Source organism: Myotis daubentonii, chromosome 13, assembly GCF_963259705.1.
Source record: "Myotis daubentonii chromosome 13, mMyoDau2.1, whole genome shotgun sequence".
NCBI lineage: Eukaryota > Metazoa > Chordata > Mammalia > Chiroptera > Vespertilionidae > Myotis > Myotis daubentonii.
Genome location: NC_081852.1, coordinates 34,986,674 through 35,007,790, shown reverse-complemented (window position 1 = coordinate 35,007,790; position 21,117 = coordinate 34,986,674). Strand labels below are relative to the sequence as shown.

Below are 21,117 nucleotides of genomic sequence, written 5' to 3'. Positions count from 1 at the left end.
AATAGACCATGTCATTGACTAACATAAGAAGGTTTATCAACTCAACAAGGCTCTGCCTTAGAGAAGACTAACTATATAAACATATTAAACATAAAAATTTGGTTCATTTTACATGGATTTTTCCTCAAAAATCACAGCAAATAAATAGGAAACATTTCTGAAATCAATTCTTAACTTTTGATTTCCTGGTCACTAGGCCAATTTGGATCATTATTTTAAAATGTCAGTTCTTTTAAAGCATATAATTATAATTAGAAAATGGTTTAAATTAAATGTGTGTTATTTGTAATCAATTTTCCCTAATGAATAGCCCCAATGATAGATATAGGATTATTGTTACAAAGGAAAGAGAGATAACCAAATGTCTAACACTTTGGTTGGTGTGTGTAATATTCTTTTGCAAATATAAACATGCTAGAGGCCTGGTGCACAAAATTCATGCACAGGGGGGAGGGGTGGGTGTCCCTCAGCCCAGCCTGCACCCTCTCCAATCTGGGACCCCTCAGGGGATGCCCGACTGCCAGTTTAGGCCCAATCCCACAGGGACATGTGACAGTCGGACATCCCTCTCACAATCCAGAAATGCTGGCTCCTAACCACTTGCCTGCCTGTCTGATTGCCCCTAAATGCTTCTGCCTGCCAGCCTGATTGCCCCCTAACCGCTCCCCTGCCATCTTGATTAATGCCTAACTGCTCCCCTGCTGGCCTGATCACCCCTAACTGCCCCCCCTGCCGGCCTGATTGCCCCCAACTGCCCTCCCCTACGTCAACCTGCCTCCTCCGCCAGGCCCACCTCCACTGTGATGGCCATCTTGTGACATGAGGGCGTGATGTGTGAGGGCGTGACAACCACCTAGGCTGTTATTAGTAAAGATGTGCAAGAATAAAGGAAACACTGATAAGAAAACCATTTGCTCATAAAAGTGTTATTCCTTTCTCTAAAATTACTATCGTATAATTTGAGTTGATGACAATCTTTGTATAGATGCTAGAGGCTTCCACCTGCTGTTCACCTCCTACCTTGTATTTTAATCCCTTGTTTTATCTCTAATATAAGGCTATACATTTCTTAAGGGTGTATCTTACTCTCTTTGCATAATCCACAGTAGCTTGAGCCATTCCTTATAGTTAGTAGGCATTGCATAAATACATATTGTGGGTGGGTGGATAATTGACAGAACTTGGATGTTGTTTGGCTTTACTGTACTTGGGGGTCCTATTCCTCTGAAGAAATATATATTTATTTGGTTCTTGATAATATGATCCATGAATAATTATGACTTTGCTAGTTATAAATAAAACAAACAAAAAATAAACATAAGTGCCTTTACCTGAATCCACAAAATGGATGAACAGATTTTTCTTGATTCAAAGTATCAAAATAATGATGGATGCCTCTAAAATCTTGGACTTAGCCAAATAGCAAGTGCCCCAGCTAATTTTGGACGCTTTCTCATTCCTTTTAGTAAATACATTTTAAGGGACTTAGCCAAGATTCAGGTTAGGAAATTCTAATGAGCTGTAATTTTATACAAATTAAGAGGGTTTTCTCAGGAGTTTAGGCGATGCTTGACAAATATTTTGCTTAGCACCACTGACATATTTGCAATAGTTTTCTGGTTTAAGATTTTACTCTTAACTCATTTTGACTTAATTTTAACTGAATAGATTACCACCCTAGTAGGCTTGGCTTAGTGCAGTGGTTCTCAACCTTCTGGCCCTTTAAATACGGTTCCTCATGTTGTGACCCAACCATAAAATTATTTTCGTTGCTACTTCATAACTGTAATGTTGCTACTGTTATGAATCGTAATGTAAATATCTGATATGCAGGATGGTCTTAGGTGACCCCTGTGAAAGGGTCGTTTGACCCCCAAAGGGGTCGCGACCCACAGGTTGAGAACCGCTGGTTAGTGGATAGAACAGCGGCCTGCAGACTGAAGGGTCCCGGGTTTGATTCCAGTCAAGTGCACATGCCAGGGTTGAAGGCTCGATCCCCAATAGGGGGCATGGAGGCGGCGGCTGATCAATGATTCTCTCATCATTGATGTTTCTATCTAACCTCTCTCTCTCCCTTTCTCTCTGAAATCAATAAAAATATATTTTAAACAAAGAAAAAAATAGATTACCATCTTATTGAAGGATGTAATCAAGAAAAAAACTTAATTGTTGAGATTTTTCTCACACCCTGTTTTGAATTTGAAAAAGTTGCATTTTAAATATTTCCTTACAAGAATTCCTGAATAATATCATGGAATAGAGGATAGGAAATCATGAGGACTAAATTGACTAATACAAGTTATTGAATACATACATAATATATAAATATAAAAAGTGCTTTATAAACTATAAAGTGAAATATCAATGCTGGTATTTTTTTTAGCAGCATGATAATGCTGGTCTCTGAAATTTGGACTGCCTATTTCATAAATAATACCCTGTTTCTCTCTAGATGAAGTCTCATCATATCACAACTGAAGAACAAAATTATACACTGTTAGTCATACCACTAAGTAATCAGCTCCCTTCAGAAGAATGTTTTGGCTTAATAATGAAAACATCAGTAAATGAAATTACTACCCACTGAGTTACTGTCACTCTAATGTTCTAAAACAGGCAAATTTCCTAGAATGAGAAACACAGCATTTTGAATGTTATTTCTTTTAACAAAATGGTTTTATTGATTTTAGAGAGGGAAGGAGAGGGGGAGAGAGAAACATCCATTGGTTGCTTCCTGCAAGCCCCCTACGGGGAATCAAGCCCACAACCCGGGCATATGCCTTGAATAGGAATTGAACTGGTGCCCTTTAGAGCAGGGTTGATGCTCAACCACCTGAGCCACACGGGCCAGGGCTAAATGTTAGTTCTTAAGAAAAAAATTTATAAATAACGTTCTTGATGTGAAAGGATCATCATTTCTCCTGCTATTTTTTCCTCCCTCTCCTCCTTCCCGTCTCTCTTCTTCCCTCATTCCTTCCTCCCTCCTACCTTCTTTCTTTTCTACCCCTCCTTTGCAAGTATGTTTAAATTACCAGCATTAAACATAAAATAGATTTTCCATTTGCTCTTACACCTCCGTGTACTCAATGAATAACAATTTATCTACCTCATCAAAACATTCTGTCAAGACTTGTTAAAATTGGATTTCACACCCAAAGAAAAGTAACAGGAAAGTGTCTCATACTTAGTGTGCCTGCAATAAGGTTTCCTTACACACTCTGTGTTAAAATCTTTTGCTCACTAATGTCTTCTTCATTTATTCTAAAATTATGTCTAGAGTATATGTAAAACTGGCTATTTTATGGTACTAAAATATAACTCATTCATGAATTGTTAGTTTAAAAAATAATTTCATGATTTTCCTATAGTCTCCTATATTTGTTATAGTAACTGATACATAATATTTTAGTGTTTCTGCTCATTCAGTTGAAATTTTCAAATCATTTCATCATAATCCCTCTCCAAATAAAACATCAACAAGCCTTCTCCTTCAGTATTCAAGAAATGTCAGAGGACCTGAGTAAATATTTAAAAAGGCATCTGATACTTATATGTAATAAGTTTCCAAATGTCTTTGATGAGGTCCACACAGATAGCAGGTGTTCCTACAGATATTAGTGAGAGGGAAAACCAAACCACTAATTAGTGCCTACTTGCACCAGGAGGGATGTGTTCTGTAATGTCATCAATTATGTTTAGCAAGATAAATTATTCAATGATCAGTGCAGAACACATGGAACTTCTTAATATAGCTTGAAAATCCTACATTTTCTTAAAACTCTTAGTTAAGTATGATGCTTGATCTCTTGTGAAGGAGACTTAGAATTCAGGATGCATTTGTTGCCTGTTTTGAAAAATATTATTTGGTCAGGATTGCTTTCTAAGTAAAGATCATTGATTCCTTGGGCCTCTGTCTGGTCATTTTCTTTGTGTATTAGAAATAATTTGTGTAGCCCTGGCCAGGTAGCTCAGTTGGTTGATTAGATTATCATCCTGATAGGCCAATATTTCAGGTTTGATTCTCTGGTCAGAGCACATATAAGAATCAACCGCTGAATGCATGGATAGATAAAACAATGGGTGGATGGATCGATCTCTCTCTCTCTCTCTCTCTCTCTCTCTCTCTCTCTCTCTCTCTCCTCTCCCCCATTTTCCCCTGTCTCTAAAATCAATAAATAAGAAGGTTTTTTTTTTAAAGCATAGTGTATTTAGCCACTGTCCCCCAGATGAGATCATCACTTAAGGGCCTGAAATAACAGCTACTCCCCCAACCACAAATCAGTCCTAAGCAGAGTGTCAGGTTCCTTATAGGTTTTTTAAAAAAGTTGATGTGAAAGTGACTAAACAATATTTAAATTTAAATCAGCAAACATCCTACTATGTTTGAGAACCTGAGTATCCATATTTTATTGTTTTAATACCACATACAAAGCCATTTGCATGCATTAAGATAATAGAGGTTTAAATCAAACTGCAATTTCTTTCAGCACTTTAAAACTCTCCACACGTACCTCAAATATTGTTAGAGATGTGATAGTTATCTTCAAGACAGTCAGGGATTAGGTGGGAGCTGTAGTATAGGTATCTATACTAATAAAGGCCTATGTGGTCATCATGCACTCACACCGTGATGCCCTTCCGCGGTAACAATCCATCACCAGGAGGCTGAATGTTCAGCGGGTGCACGGGGGTGGGCAGGGCTGTGTGTGAGGAAAAGTGCCCACAGGTGGGCGGAGACTTGAGGCTGCATGTGTGGTGTGGAGGCAGGTCCTGGTGGCTCCATGTAGCGATGCTAGGGGTCCACGGCGACGCCAGGGGTCCTGCAGCTCCACACGGTGCAGAGGCGGGTCCCGCGGCTCCAGCCTACCTCTTTGGGGCAATCCATTGAGGAGCACCAGATGGGTGGGTGGGGCCTACCTTTTTGGGGAGATCGATGGTGGGGCTCCCACACTGTGAGAGAGCACAGGCCAGGCTGGGGACCCCCCCCCCCGCGCCCACCCCCAAGTACACAAATTTTGTGCACCGGGCCTCTAGTAAGAGTATAATAAAAGAGAATGGCCATTCCTTCCCTATCAGTCTTTTGGCTGCATGACTTTAGGTCAGTTTCTTAACCTCTCATTCCTTAGTATCCTCATCTATAGAATGGGGATGATACTAAATCATAGGATATCTGCAACTACTGAAGTATTTGTTACTACATGTAAAGTGTGTAGAACAATACCAGCAATTTAAGCACCATGTAAGGGAGGGCTCTGATGATTTTGTAAACACAGACTTGCCTTTTGTTTCTTCATTCATTATAGTTGAATGGTTTCCAAAATGTAGTATGCATAAGAGTTACTGTATGTGTTACATGCAGTAATTTTCAAGAGTGATTCCTGTGTGTGTATTAATTTGTTCCAATTCTGTGATATTTTATAGATATATAAGAGACTTCAATATATAAAGTAGATCTGAACATAGAATATTGAATAGATAGGGTTTAAGCAGATATATTACTCTTCGCAGTTTATGCCAGTGATGGCGAACCTATGACGTGTGTCAGGTGACATGCAACCTCATTTTTTTGGTTGATTTTTCTTTGTTAAATGGCATTTAAATATATAAATAAATATCAAAAATATAAGTCTTTGTTTTACTATGGTTTCAAATATCAAAAAAATTTCTATATGTGACACGGCACCAGAGTTAAGTTAGGGTTTTTCAAAATGCTGACACGCCGAGCTCAAAAGGTTCGCCATCACTGGTTTATGCTAAAGTCAGTTCTTCACTTCTCCAGAGTGAGATGATTTTTCTGTAATTCTCTCCTTTTAGTTCTTATTTTGCCTTTGAAGATTATTTTACTATTTCACGTAGAGTTAATGATTCTTATTTTTTTAGTTTGTTTCAGAATTGAAATGAATATATGTTCATGAGACTTAAAAGAATAGTGCCTGGAATACACTAGGCATTTAATAACTAATAGGTCTTATTATTTCATCATTGTAATTGACTTATTAACTTTGTGATATGTATCAGGGTGCCATAGACTTTATTTCACCCAATTCTTTGACTGTCGGCTTTTGCCAGCTATGGTTCTCAGTGGTGAGAACTACAGAAATGAACATGACTGAAGAGGTCCCTGCTCCCACAGAGTTGATATCATTATCTGATATGTGTATTAATAATGTTTCTAGGTTAAGTGTTTTAATTTTCATTAGATCCTTTTAGAGTGTTTTGATATGTCATTGACTAGGTTGTCATTGTTACAGCTTCATAGAGGATTTATCCTTTTCACTATGTTTTGCCTCTAACAGCTCTTTCAAGCATTTGATTGGAGGGTTGGAGGATGTTTCTAATAAAGCATATGAGGATGCAGAAGCTAAAGCAAAGTAAGTGACATTTTTCCCCCCTTTGGCCTTAATCTTGATTTTAAAAGTGATTTTGAGTAGAAATAAGATAAAATTTTGGTTGGACTTAACCAAGTCCATCACTCTGACGGGAAGAAACTACATAAGAAGAAAGAGAAGCAAACCATTCAAGGTAATTACTGCATAGTATTCTTACTTTTGTATGGAACATTATCTCAACAAAGAAAATGGTTAGTTTAAAATTCAACATAAAAAATTGAGTGTAAACACATTATTTCTCCCACTGAAAATACTTTCTGAATGAATGGTTGTTGTGTTCAATAGTTGTTTGTGGAATTGTATGAAAAATAATAAGGCTGGAAAATATTTTCCTGAGTGAATACATCATTGCTTTTCATTGAACTTGGGCGGCACTGTTTTCAGAATGTCATGAGGTAGTACATATCCCATTAATTTTCATTTTTGTAAAACAAAATATAATTTTCTCTACTAGAATAATTTGCTTTAAGACACAGATTTTTTTTTTACAAATATTTGAAGTAATTTTACATTGGCTTTTTCTGAAAAAATTGTAGGTTACTTTTTAAAAATTGTGATCTGTATAATCCTCCCCTCTATTCTGTGATGAAGTAATTTGAGTAAAAATAATTTTGTATTTGATATCATACAGGATACCTGAAAGATTAAATCAACAAAATTGATCAGTAAATAGATAGTTCAGGGGCAGAATTTGATTAGTTGGTTTTGTGATAACCTAAAACCAAAAGAAATAAAATATTTTTTGTCTTGATAATCTCTGAAGATGAAAAATTTGGTCTAGTTCTAAAAAAAGTCAAAGGTTGTTGTTGTTGTTTTTTAACCTAAAGTATTCTTTGATCTACTTCTCTTTCCCTATTAAACTTTAGAACTATTCACTAATTAAAGTTTTTGCATAACTTCGATTTCCTCTACTTAGTGATGATGCTGGCCACAGGCGTGGACTTGGTCAGTGACGGAAAGCGACTGTGAGCTAGTTGCATCCTCCTCGGTTTGCTCTTGGCTTTGCAAAGATAACTGCGTGCATCTCATGAATTCTGGGCATTTATGGGTTCACTTTCACATGTTTCCACTAAAGATAATAAGAAAACAAACTCACTGAAATTCAGATTCAGGCAATTAGAAAGAGGGGTGGTGGCAGTTCTTTATGTTGCCGAAGAGTCAGACGGTATGTAAAAATATGGCCCTGAACAAGGGCCGGTAGCCTCGGATCTGCTCCTGGCTCTCTGGTTTCCAACCAAGTGATCTTTGTCAGAACTTAACATCTCTCTCTTAATCTCACTGTCTTACTTTAAAATGGTATTTTTGTTATTTAAATGATGGTGACACGTAAAAATACTTCGTAAATTATAAATTGATATAAAAGTGGATGATATTGTCGGTACGAGTAATCATTAGAAACATAACCTAATGCATTGGATATATGGTTTGATTTACAGATAATATTGCATATCTACAATGTAAAATAATTATATCTGAAAGAATTTTCTAACATTATGTAGGCAAACTACTCTTACTCTGATAGCATGTCAAAAAATTAAACCCAGTCTGGAAAATATTCATAAATATAATTTTTATTAAATTACTATTATTTAGTTAAAATAAAGATTAATTATGATTAAACTTTTTGAACCAGTAAGTAGTTCAAAATTTTTGAACTACTATTTGACCACAAATTTGACAGAATTATAAAGTAGTCATTATATATTTGTACTTGAATTTAAAAAGTAAGATCAGTTTGAATTTTTTTATTTAGTACTAAATCCAAATGACTGCATAATCCACATTTCTTAATATTTACAATTATTTAAAAATGGGAATTGTTTGATGAAAAAAATTTAAAACCATTAATCCAAATTCTAGGGAGATTGATAATGTAACCTTTATTCCTCAAAATAGCCCAATAAATAAATATATACATAAGTACATAAACACAAACTAACATACATATTGATGGAGGTGTGCTTATGCCTTTAACAGTGTAGCACTTTATAGCTTTCTAATAATTTATATCTGAAGATTTCTGAAGTTGGTAGCATCTTTTTAATTAGATATCCTATCACTCAAGAGAGGTAAATTGTGAATTATTCCCCAAGGAAAGCTTTTTAGTTGAATTAACAAGTTTAAACCTTTATATGGGTTAATAGTTTTGTCTCTCTGTGTTGGATTTTTTTCATCTTAAATACAGTGAACCTTCACTTTGTATTTCAGGAACTTATAAGGTTTGCCAACATTGCAGTGATTAGGGCAAGGATGTAATTTCTTCCAAGTATCATTATAATTCTGTTAATACCACAACATTTTTATATAGATCACAAAACCTGTGCCACTTAGAACTTAACTGTTGCTTTGGCTCTACTGTGTAAGCTTTATTTTTAAAAGGTCCCCTTGCTTTTGCTAAATTCATTAAAGGTAAGATTAGTATTTCTTAAAATCCAAGTAAAATGATCATATTATTTATCCATGTGAAATTTTTGTTGGTAGTGTCTCACTAACATGCCTATCTGGGTAAAAAGAAAAAAAAAAGTACTGACCATAAAGATCGATTCAGTTGAGACGTTTTGAAACTCAGTTGTGTGGAACAGTTATGCTATTAGCATAATCAGGTACCAGTGGCCTAATGAGTCCACAGAATGAAAGGTCATCCCTTTCAGAAAAACCACACCAAGCATTCAGCTCGAGCGGCTGGTCCAGGAAGCTGGGCTTGAGAGAACTATCCTGGGGAAATAGTTCTCAAAACTCCCCACTGTGGGATATGCGCTCCCAGCCTATCTCAAGAGATGCATTTTCTACAAAGGAAATGATTCTTGACAGAAACTTTGCCTTTATGGCATGTTTAAGCTTCTCATAATTGCTGCCAATAATCCACTAAGGGCTTCTCTTTCTAAATATGAAGTTGTAATCACAAAGACATTAGGAGAGACAACACCAGATCAAAGCTAAAGATCCTTAAACCTCATTTAGAGTAGAAAGTAGCATGTATGCTGAAAGATACACACTATTTCCCTCTGAGAATATGCACTCATTTAATAAACATTTAGAAACTTATGATGGATTAAGCATTGTGCTTTACAATGTGCATACAGAATAGAAAACTATTTTCTAACATGGAGAAATTTGCAGTTTAGTAGAGAGAGTGATGTATAACTCAATGATTATGTTCACTGTTTAGTTCTAAGAATAAAATATGATACTTACTGTGATATATCACTATTTGGGTGGTAAGACCTTACTGCGCATCTATACCTTGTCTTCTAAAAAACATAACCATCTCGAAATATCAAATAGAAAACATAAATGTTTTATTTCACTGCAAGTATTTCTGATATATGAATACAGACTATTTCTTAAAAAATAAAATATGGTTTAATTATTGGGGCAACATTAGTTAGTAATATTATATGTTTTAGGTGTATAATTCTCTATATATCATCTGTATATTCTAGTGTGTGCCCACCACCCAGAGTCTAGTCTCCTTGTATCACCATGTATATGAAACCTTTTACCCTCTTCATCCTCTCCCCACCTTCTTCCCCTCTAGGAACCACTATACTGTTGTCTTTGTCTATAAGTTTTTTGTTTGCCTGTGGCCTTCTGTTTTATATCTCACATATAGGTGAAATCATATGGTTCTTGTCGTTTCCATCTGACTTATTTTCCTTAACATGATACTTTCAAGATTCATCCATGTTGTCAGAAATGGTTGAGTAGTATTCTATTATATATATTTGTACCACTTCTTTATCCAATAATTCTTTCTCTGTCTTGCCTATTGTAGAACATGCTGCAATGAACATAGGGTACTTACATCTTTATGAATAAGTGTTTTCAAATATTGGGGGTAGATATACAGAAGAGGGATTCAAGTTATACTATCATTGATGACTTAATGTCTAAATACTGTACTATGAAGTTATAAGCAAAACAGCTCTTTCTCTGAATGAAAACATATCTACTAATATATATTTATTTGTCAACTTAGCTTGCTAATTATAATAGTTGATAATAAAAATATTTCATATAAAAATTGCACTATAATAAGGTGATTTACATATGCCACAGCTATATTCCCAGGTTATAGTCATGCAGAGGGGGGAAAAAGTCAGTGTATTGTTTATAATTATGTCTATTTTTATTAAAATGTTTATTTTCACTTTAATAGAAATAATATAGTAATGTAGATAAAAATCACAGTCTAAGAACAACTATAAAAACTGTTATTATGTTTTACAATTATAGTGCCTTTATATTCTACTTTTTTCATTTTAACATCCATCATGTTATAAATATTTATAATGCTATTATATACACTTAATTGATGTCATTTTGGTGGCAATCTGAATGAACATATAGTATTTTAGACTGATTCAAGTTTAGCCTCATTGAGGCAATTCACTGTGCTTTTGAAAATCTCAATCACTTCTTTTTTTTTAAAAAAAAGCAGCAAACAACAAAAAAACAGCTTCAAATTGCTCCCATATAGAAGCACGTTTGAAATTATTTTATGTCATAACTTTCATAGAAAGTGGGTACAGCATATTGTGCCAATTGGGTCAGCTGCCCTAGGCTCTATCCTACTTCTCTGAAAGCTGAAGGAATCCATATGTGAGCCCTCTTGTTGGGCATCTCTGATAGCTACATGAATATCTATCTGTAAATATATTTATTTGACCCAAATTGGTGATTCTCGATATTATTTCCCAGGAAGAACTTTTTCTCATGGCAAAATCTATGTAAACCTCCAAATGGTATAGTCATGTTTGTAAATCTACACACCACTTGTTAAAAACTCAAATTAAAGACTGCTTATAATTACTCTGCAGCACTTCATGCACCAACGTTACCCATGTTCATTCACTTCATCATATGCATTCATTTATCTGACAAATATTCTCTGGGTGCCTACAAAATACCACCTATAAAAGAGTGAATACAATAGACATGACCTTTGCCTTTATGGTGCATATGGCTCAGTGGAGAAGAGACACAAATTAATCTTTCTAGAAAGGCTTCCCTGAGGAATGACATTTTGACTAGATTTGAGCTGAACTTTAAAGAATTAGCTGGTACCAATTAGGCAGGAATTAGTTGGCATTAGCTGGGCAAGGACGTGCAGAGATCATTTTAGACAGAGAAACAGTATGTGCAAAGCCCCCAGTAGAAACTATCATAAATTCAAGCAACCAAAGCATCAATAAGGCTAGGACCTAAAAATGTAAAAGGCAGAGATTAAATAAATGCTAAGAATTTAGGGTAATCACTTCAGGCTCTAAGCTAGCAAATGAATTGAATTGGTTTATATTATAAATGAGTATTCTTTCCTCCAGGATTGGAGGAGTGAAAAGTGAAAGCAGGAAGAACAACTGAAATATTTTCCAGGTAAAAGCTGATGGTAGGCAGGACTAGAGAGGGCAGTGTGAGTAGAGAAAAGCATTTGAGACATAGTTGAGTGGCAAAGCCAGCAGGTATTATTAAGGAAATAGATATTGGTCGTGAAGGGAGCAAGGTCAAGGAAGATGCAGAGACTTGGGGTTTGGAAATCAGAGGGAGCTGATGGCATTCACTGAGATTGACTGTATGGTTACCAGGTTTGGAGATTGGTTTGGCCATGAATTGATTTTTTGCTCAGGTTAAATAAGAGGTGCCTTTGAGACATAGTTAGGCAGGTGTGGAGCTCATAGGAGAGGTTTGTATTCATTTGAGAATAATGAGCATTTAGATGGTAGATGGTAGTTTAAAATCTTGATGAGTCCCCAGCCTATGTGGCTCAGTGGTTGATTGTCAGCCTATGAACCAGGAAGTCATGATTCAATTCCTAGTCAGGACACATGCCTGGCCTACGGGCTTGATAACCAGTAGGGGGCATGTAGAAGGCAGCCAATGGATGATTCTCTCTCATCATTGATCTCTCTCTCTTTCTCTCTTTCCTCTCTGAAATCAATAAAAATATATTTTAAAAAGAAATTAATTAAATGTTGATGAGATAGTAGAGAATGAGAGGAACATGGCACTGAAGATTGATTCTTGAGGAAGTTTAGCATTTAAAAATCAGAGAAAGGGGGAGGATTTCACACACATTCACACACACACACACACACACACACACACACACACACACACACACACACGGAGAGTTGAGAGAAAAAGCAGGTGCATCACACAAGACAATCACTGTGTTTCAAGAATGAAAGAGGAGAGAATAATATTGTATGTTGAGAGTTTTAGGGTGTTGGTTAACGAATGCCAATTGGATTTATCAAACCACTGCTTCATTTTCATTTTATGATGGAGTCATAGGAATTGAGTCCCCTAACATGGACTTAAAATGAATCGAAATTTAAAAAAAAAAGTGTCAGTGAGCTTAAACAAAATCATAAGAAATTTAAATTAGTCAGAAATGTATAATGAAATATTATGAATCTTCAATATTGAGAGAGATGTGAACATGTTAAACTCAGCAGCAAAGGAGAAACGGAAAGACAGAGAGTTTCAGCTGAGGCAAGTGGGTCTCAGGTCCCTTTAACTTTTATGGATGAAGGCAGACCTCTTCAAAGGGCAAGTCAGACCAGTTCCACAGGTAAATTTACAGCACTCTCCAATGTGATTTCTTTGTTTAGGGTTTCACTTTTCTAATATTCCTTGGGTTTTAAATATTGTCCTCTCTCTGAAGAACCTGTAAAAATTAAAAATTCTCCTAAGAGGAATTCATTTTTTCCCAACATAATATCGTAAATTTGTACATAAACTCCTTTTCATCCAGAGATAACATGAGTCTCTCTCTGGGCAGAAAGAGGTGGAGGGACACTGAGGAAGGAGGCATAAAGTGGCCAAAGACTTAAAGACCCAACTTGAAATCACCACATTTGCTACCCTACTCTCCTCACTGTGGACCACCATATTCACTTATTCTCTGCTTTCTCCCCAAATAAAGAAGTTTCATGCTATATTTTCATAATACAGGAAGAGAAAATAAAATAAGCAAGAAATACAAAACTATGGTAGGGAGCCGGAAATAAGACTAGTATGCAGAGCAGGTCCAAATCATCATTGTACAAGAGTGGCACATAGCTTGGTCAGAGTGGCTCAATTGATGGAGCATCGCCCTGTGTGCCGAAAGGTTGCTGGATCTAATCCAGGTCAGGGCACATACCTGGTTTGTAGTTTCAATTCAGTCCTGGTCGGGGCACATAGGAAAGGCAAATGAAGGTTGTTCCCTCTCTCTCTCTCTCCCTCTCCCTCTCCCTCTCCGTCCTCTTCTCCTCTCCCTGCCCCTCTTTAAGCAAGTCCTCTGGTGAGGATTAAAAACAAAAGAAAAATGATGTACCAGAATAAAAAATATTAGAGGCACCAGGGTTGACAGCACCAGGGTTGGCTGTGATTGACTGACACTAAACAATGAAGTCCCACGGTCACTACAAAAATGATAGAGAATATTGCTGTGTACTCTTTTGACCTTTTAATTTAGTCCAAATAAAATGTTTACAACTATTTCCATAATTAGTCCTCATTGACTTAAAGCTCCTCCTCTGTTTACAAGTTCATTTGCAAAGGAATGTTTTAATCTGTCTGACATTTTCAGGATTATTTTTGGTGTGAGCCTCGTTTGACACAATGTGTCTTATTACATTTCATTAGCAGGGACAACCTTTTAGTTGTGCACTCTGCTTGTCATGGGGCGGTTGCTCTGTGCTCTTTGACACACTGAGGGAACTGCCAGTGTTGCTCCAGCCTTTGAAAATCCACTCATCAAATGCATCTCAAAACACATGGGGTATGCAAATCAGAGCAGACATCTGTATTGTTGGGTAACATCTTCTCGAATGCCCCAGGGTTGTCTGGCATCTAAAAAACACAATTTCAAATGCACAATCAGATACACATGCTGTTGCTCTCTGGAACACCCTGACTTTGAAATTTTGGCTTTTCTCATTCATGTTTTTCTGCCAGGCATTTTAGAGTCACGAACTTAGTATTCCCACAATCTTATCAACAATTTACTTAAACTAACTTGGTCTTGAACTAAGCAATTCTCAGGGAAATGAGCCTGGAAAATAATTTTTCCCACCATGGAAAGAATTCAAGTGAACAAATACCCTGTTCCAAAATGGGACCATATGCCAATTAAATGGGGGGGGGGGATGAGAATGGCATGATGAAATAGCCCTCAAACCAGAATTAGAGCTTGCTGACCACTTCTAGGGTTGGAATCAGAAGACAGTCCCATTCTCTAAGCAATAAGTGTTCTCCATTTTATTGCAGGGCAAAGCATAGGAGACTTGAAAAGTGAGCAGCACTTGGCCCTGAACTAATAAATTGGCTTTTAGCTGTGGAAGAGCTGTTGAAATGCCTGAATACACGTAATCAGGCCAGGAAAAGGTATAGAACAGTTGTTAAAGCCACCAAGGCTAACAGATTAATACTTCAGCGTGATTTGTGACTACAGAGAGCACCAGAGTAAATGTATCTTTTAAGGGCAGTGAGACTGACTGGGTGGCTCTCTTAAAAAATGTGTTTCAAGATAAAGTTACTTGGCCTTGGGTAGGGGTGTGGTATGTTTTTATTTTGTTTGTTTGTTTTTTGTTTTTTTCTGCTTTATTAAAAATGTTAAAACTCTCAAAGGCCATTTGCTAATTTTCTTCTTGCAGCTCTTATGTTTAAGACTCCCTCGGTAGCGAGACTTGGTAAAGGTGAATCCCCGTATGTCCTTGCATGCAGCCTTTTCTAGTTGACCGGGCAGAGGACTACGGATAATTGAAGATGCTAGTGCTGCCTACTTGCTTGGTGGGTGCAGACAAGCCATTTGATTGCTAACTCCGTTTCCTTTTTCTGAAAAGAAGGATGATTCCTTTTCACGGTTGTCATAACAACAGTTGGACATTTCTTTCAAAACATGAAGAGCTCTTTAAATCGTAAGGTTAATTTGGAACCAGATGGTGATCGGGTCAAACTTCCCAGAGCCCCAAACTTTCACAGAAAAGAGAACCACCCAGTGCATGTGTCTGTTGTGTATGCTGCCATCTTTAGGGCCTATTGTGATTTGATACTTTTTTTTTTAAAGCAGAAAAAAATAACGTCTATAATATGAATATTAGGTCCCTTTGTGTTGTCAGCAGCTTTAAAGGAAAAATAACAATATTTGGCTAAAATACTTTGTCTTCTTTAGTGAAGACCATCTCTCTCACTGGAGTGAAGGTAACAGATAGAGCATAATTCTCATCCTGCTTTACATATAAGGTTGGGCCATTCTAGAAAGAAAACCACTGAATCTAGTGAGAGCAAGTGAGGTGAATGCTCAGTGCTAAAGAGGGTTTTCTGGAGAGGCTCTGCTCACATAGCAAGAGTAATATGCCTTGGGGAGACCTGGGCCTTAGAGCATTGGCACTAACTTCTCCTCGTGAGCTTCTGCACAAGATCTAGAGCCTAACATCTCTGGAACTGTTTCCTAATCTGCAAAACTTATAATCTTGAAATCCTTTCATGTTAAATGCTTAGAACGTGGAAGTTTGAAAGCCATTCTTTGAGAAGCTTCGCTACCTTTTATATAAACAGTATTTTTACCTATGCTGTTTGGTAAATGTATCTTGAAGAGATCCTGGTGGTTGTCAATAGACAACAGACTCTTAAGAATAAAGGGATAATTCGTGGGTCTCTATTCATCTTAGAATCAGAAAGTATTGCTGTTAGAGCTTACTTTATTTAAAATATTTAAATTGAAAATCATGTACTTTTGCTTGACGTACATTTTGATAACTCATAGTCGTTAAATTCGCCTTTAGAAACAGAGCTGTTTTTACTTTCATCATTATACGTACAATTTTCTCTTGCCAATGTGACATTTAGATATGATAATAAGCAGGCTGTCATTCAATAAAAAGCCATTAGAAAATTACAGAGTACCTTTGAAACTGGAAATGCTATACCAATATTGCCCTATGAATTCTTCTAGAAAGGAATGATTTTTTAAAATGATGAACTAAAACAGCAGTTTAAATAATCTTGATACAATAAATATAGCATAGCATGTTAATTTACACATTTGAATTGTGGTCTGCGGAAGAAGAGATATAAGTGAAGCATGACTGTCGCTCACAGCTATTTGCTTGTATCCCACCACCTCCCTCCAATGCATAAATTGTGAACATTAGTCAACTTTATAAAGTGTTCTAATTACTTCAAGCAACCGGCCTATTCCCTAGTAAATATATCAGACATGTAAGGATATAAAACAAAAGCTGCTGTTCTAATGTTCAAACACTGTTCAAACGTATTAGACAGCCTAGATAAATTAGTGATTGAGCATATTGAATAGCAATAATTCTAATATCCTTGAAAAGGAGATAAAGTTTTCCTAAAATGACGACCTTACGACCACTTTCAGTGTAAGGACTTGGAAAATATGACTTGTTGGGTCTATAAGTAATTCCCTATCAGCTTTGCTAACTTTTTAAAATAAAATAACCCTGATTTTTTTAAAGCTTGGTGTGCATATTATGTTAGTAAAGTTGGATTATCAAAATACCCTTATTTAGTAAAACGTACATTGTACTGAAAACAATCTTGTTCAAGGAGCTATTCTCCAAAATCAAGGTCCCTTGCTGACCACAGTCCTAACAGATTAATTTTGGACACTCTTCTGGGTGGTGCTCATGGTTTTTCCTCTAAAGCCTCTTGATTTTATTATATTCCAGGATAATTAAATTAACAATGAAGAATATGCCCCGAGATTAAAAAAAAAAAAGGCCAGTGATAAGATCTTTTTTAAACAGACCAAATGACAGTGCTTTTTTGAGTGATGGAATGAAGGAGAATATATAAGCCCTTATTTGGAAAGTTCTTGAGATGCATGTTGATTAACAAGTATTCTTTTAAAAGGAGGAAAATCATTAAAATCACTTGAGTGATTAGAACAATAACTTCACATGCCAATGTCTATGGCGGAGTAAGCAGGGAGTGGGAGGAAACAGGAACATAAGAGCAACATTTACCATTCACCAAAATGTGATTTCCATGCCTCAGTTTTTAAGAACCAAAGATACAATAATTATATTAAACAGTGTGTATTTTTCTAGCTCATATTTTCAACTGTTTATTGCAGGTGAGCCACACTAAGAAATTATAGAAGTCAGATAAAAATATTTCTTCCTCTAAGAAACACAAGATGTTCCTAACAACTAAATAGATATTGTTCAAAAAACATAAATAATCTTACCTCACTCTTCCTTATTATGACCAAAGGCAGGCACACTGTCTGCTTTATATAATTTTCTTTTATTTACACTATTACTTAAATGCATCGGTAATACTGTATTTTGTTAATGTTTTCATTTTTAATGGTGTCACTAGTCAAGTAAATAAAAATGAAATAGTTAATAAGAAATTTATTTTATCAGATTTGACCATATGAAACTGTCAATATTTGACCACTTTTAGATAACAAGAATTGTAATTTCATATGATTCCACCTATGATTTCATAAGTACTTTGTGAGTCTGTGACTACTACAAGTACTTAAGATCATGCCACACTATTCAACTGTAGTCCACACCTTATCATTTTAATATAAACATTAATACCTAAATCGGTTTATTCATAAGCTGGTTTTGTGAGCTTTAGCCTTTCGCTACTTTTCTCATCTTGGAAATGTTGCACAGGTGAACATACAAACTTTTCAGCCTCAGCACTGTGGACTGAGCTGGATAATTTTGGGCTGGATAATCCTTGGTTGTGGGAGGCTGTCCTGTGCACCACATCATGCTTAGTACATCACTGGCCTCGACCCGCTTCTGAGCTGCTTACCCACAAGACTCCTGATGCCAGAGGAGTGGGAGTTTTCCACACCAACAACCAGTTCTCCAACTCTCTGGATGCCAACTGAATGTCCTACAACACAATCCAATTCTGACACTAGCTACCTGGAATTAGCTCAGACCTCATAGGTGAAGTGTTTAATCCCACAAGACCACACCCACTTCAGACACCAGTTACAAATCTTAGATTGCCACCCCTGTTTCTGACCAACCAGTTATAAATTACAGGGATTCCCATGCCCTTTTATAGGTTCTGTAATTTGCTAGAATGGCTCACAGAACTCAGGGAACACAGTGCACATAACATGAATGGTTTGTTATAAAGGATACAACCCAGGAACAGCCAAATTGAAGAGCTGTATAGGGCAAGGTATGAGTGGTTGGGCACAGAACTCCCATGCTCTCTCCTTCCCAGCACTTGATGTATTCATCATCAAACATCTATTAACCCCATTGCTTAGAGTTGTTTTCTTTCTTTCTTTTTTTTTTAAGAGGATTTCATGATGCAGGCAGAATGGACAAAATCACTGGCCATTAATGATTGAACTCAACCTCATGCTTCTTACTCCTCCCAGAGGTTGCAGACGTTGGGCTAAGAATTCTAACCCTCTAATCATGCCTTGCTCTCTCTGATGACCAGCCTCCATCCTGAAGTTATCTAGGGGCTCCCAACCACTAGTCATCTCACCAGCATGCCAAAGAGACACTTGCGGAGATCCCAAGGGTCTTAGGCGCTGTGTGCCAGGAGCCCGGGACGATCCCATACGTATTTCCCATTATATCACACCATTAGACGCCAGCAGCATATGTCCCCTGCTAAATCATGACAAGCAAAAATATGTTTAGACATTGGCAAATTTCTGCTGGGATAGACAATGGGGACAGAATCATCCTGGTTGAGAACCATTGATATAAATAGAAGACCAAAATGAAAAATCATTGGGGTGGGGGAACACTAAAATTATATTCAGGTATTATACATGTCTTATAAATATAATATATACAATAGTAAAACTGTATATAAGGTACAGAATTTTATCAAATGTTGAAAATGTTGAGCCTTACTTTCCCACAGTTTCACTTCCAGGAAAAAAGGTTAGGTGCAATAAAGTGTCTTAATTGGCATCAGGCAAGGATTTAAGCTTTAGTAGGGCAGTTTGCCAAAATTGTTATTAATTCAAAAGCAGAACTACAATCAGATTATACAAAACAACTTATGCATATTCAACTAAGGTTTTAGGTTTCTCCCTAATACTCAAGAAGTATATATTCCTTCAAAGAAGCAGAATTTTCCCCATTATGGGAGATTTCACAGGCTCACCAGGAAGCTAATACTTGGTTGTTGACGATGTTTGAGTTGGTAGACTTTCTGGAGCTGGGAAAACACTCAGTCTCAGTTTGTTCTGCACATTGTGAACTGACATTTTTCACATTAAATGCTAAGTCACCATAACAGTCTCAAATGTAATTACTTTGTGTATAATACAATGAATTTTCTTTCTACTCATATAACCCTCTGGATTATAATAATAGTAAAGCACGGCATTGTGTTAAGATAGAAAACACAAAAACAGATATTAGGTAAAATGAACATCTATAATAGAGGGCTGGTATTACACTGGAAACACAATACAACTGTTTGTTGTAAAATTGAATGCACTACAAAAGAGAATGAATGTGCTGCAGGCAAAAATAGAGGTGCGGTTGAGAACTCAAAGTCACAAATGTGACAGTCTTTTCAAATAGCAGCATTTTTCCCTTACAAGTTCTGTTGACATGTTTTCATTAACTTTTATAAATAAAGGGCATGCCATTCTTTCAATTTTACCTTTGTGGTAATCACAAACAATAGATTCTGCCAACACAATGGTATATTGTCCTTCTGCTTCCAATTGGCATGATTACTATTCCCCGTGTGCTTCCAAGAGCCAAACACTGGTCAATTTGACTCCTCAGTGATTGAGGAAATAGCCAGCAACCATTAGACCACCATGTCAATCCATAGGTGTTGTCATCTTTATAGCCTTAGATGCAGAAAGTGGACATTTGAAATGCAGAGAATGTTGGAATTTCTGTGCAAGGGAAGAAAGTTAGCAAGGATTGGGGATACATAGGATCTGGGATTGTTAAAAAGAATCCGAGGAGGGAGAATAATATGTTAAAATAGTAGACTACTGATATTATTATAAAGGAATACGCCTTTAGAGTGTTTTTCAAACTTGACTACAAACCACCTGGGGATTGTGAAGTACTGGATTATGACCAGCATTTTTATTATTGCAGGGTGCCTGGTATAGAGCAGTACTGACGTGTTTTATCCATATGTGTAGGCACCTGCATACGTGTGTGTGTGTGTGTGTGTGTGTGTGTGTGTGTGTGTGTGTAAGGAATGGGTATGATGAAAGATTTATTACTTAGTGTGACTGTAGTAAATTAAAAGTTTGGAAACTAATATATCAATATAAATTCATCCCTCCCAATTCAGTTGTACTGTTCATTATAATTTCAATTTACTTCTTAAAAGTAGATGGTTTCTATTCTGTGCATGCAAAAATTATATTTACCTTATGGCTACAGACTACACCTTGTTGGTTAACTAAGTATCTTCAGAAAGTGTGCATCAGCTCTAAAGAGGAGAAGAGAGAAAAGGGAGAGGAGCAAGTGCACATATGTCCATATGCGAAGCACATGTCAGTCTAGTGATGGGCTGCTAGAGTCATTCCCATGTTCAAAGGACAGTGCACCAGTATTGTGAAGAATTAAGTCACTTTTTTAGTTCAAATATACCAAATATATACTAGGCAACGAGAACATAAAACGAAAGATGTGTTCTTTCCTCTTAAGAAACAAAATCAAGTATATATGGTAATTATATTGTTGATGGTGGCGGTATTTAATAAGAGGGGAAATATGAAATGCTATAT

The 21,117-nt window shown here is 36.5% G+C and overlaps 1 protein-coding gene across 3 annotated transcripts in view; it reads left to right on the top strand.

Moving 5' to 3' along the window:
• The window catches only part of PRKG1 (protein kinase cGMP-dependent 1), a 1,080,615-nt gene that overhangs the window by 970,884 nt on the left and 88,614 nt on the right, over positions 1-21,117 (top strand). For all 3 annotated transcript variants that reach the window (XM_059662699.1, XM_059662698.1, XM_059662700.1), the window contains one exon: positions 6,297-6,371. In XM_059662699.1, the coding sequence (XP_059518682.1) occupies positions 6,297-6,371 (75 nt within the window). The remainder of the gene's footprint in view (positions 1-6,296; positions 6,372-21,117) is intronic.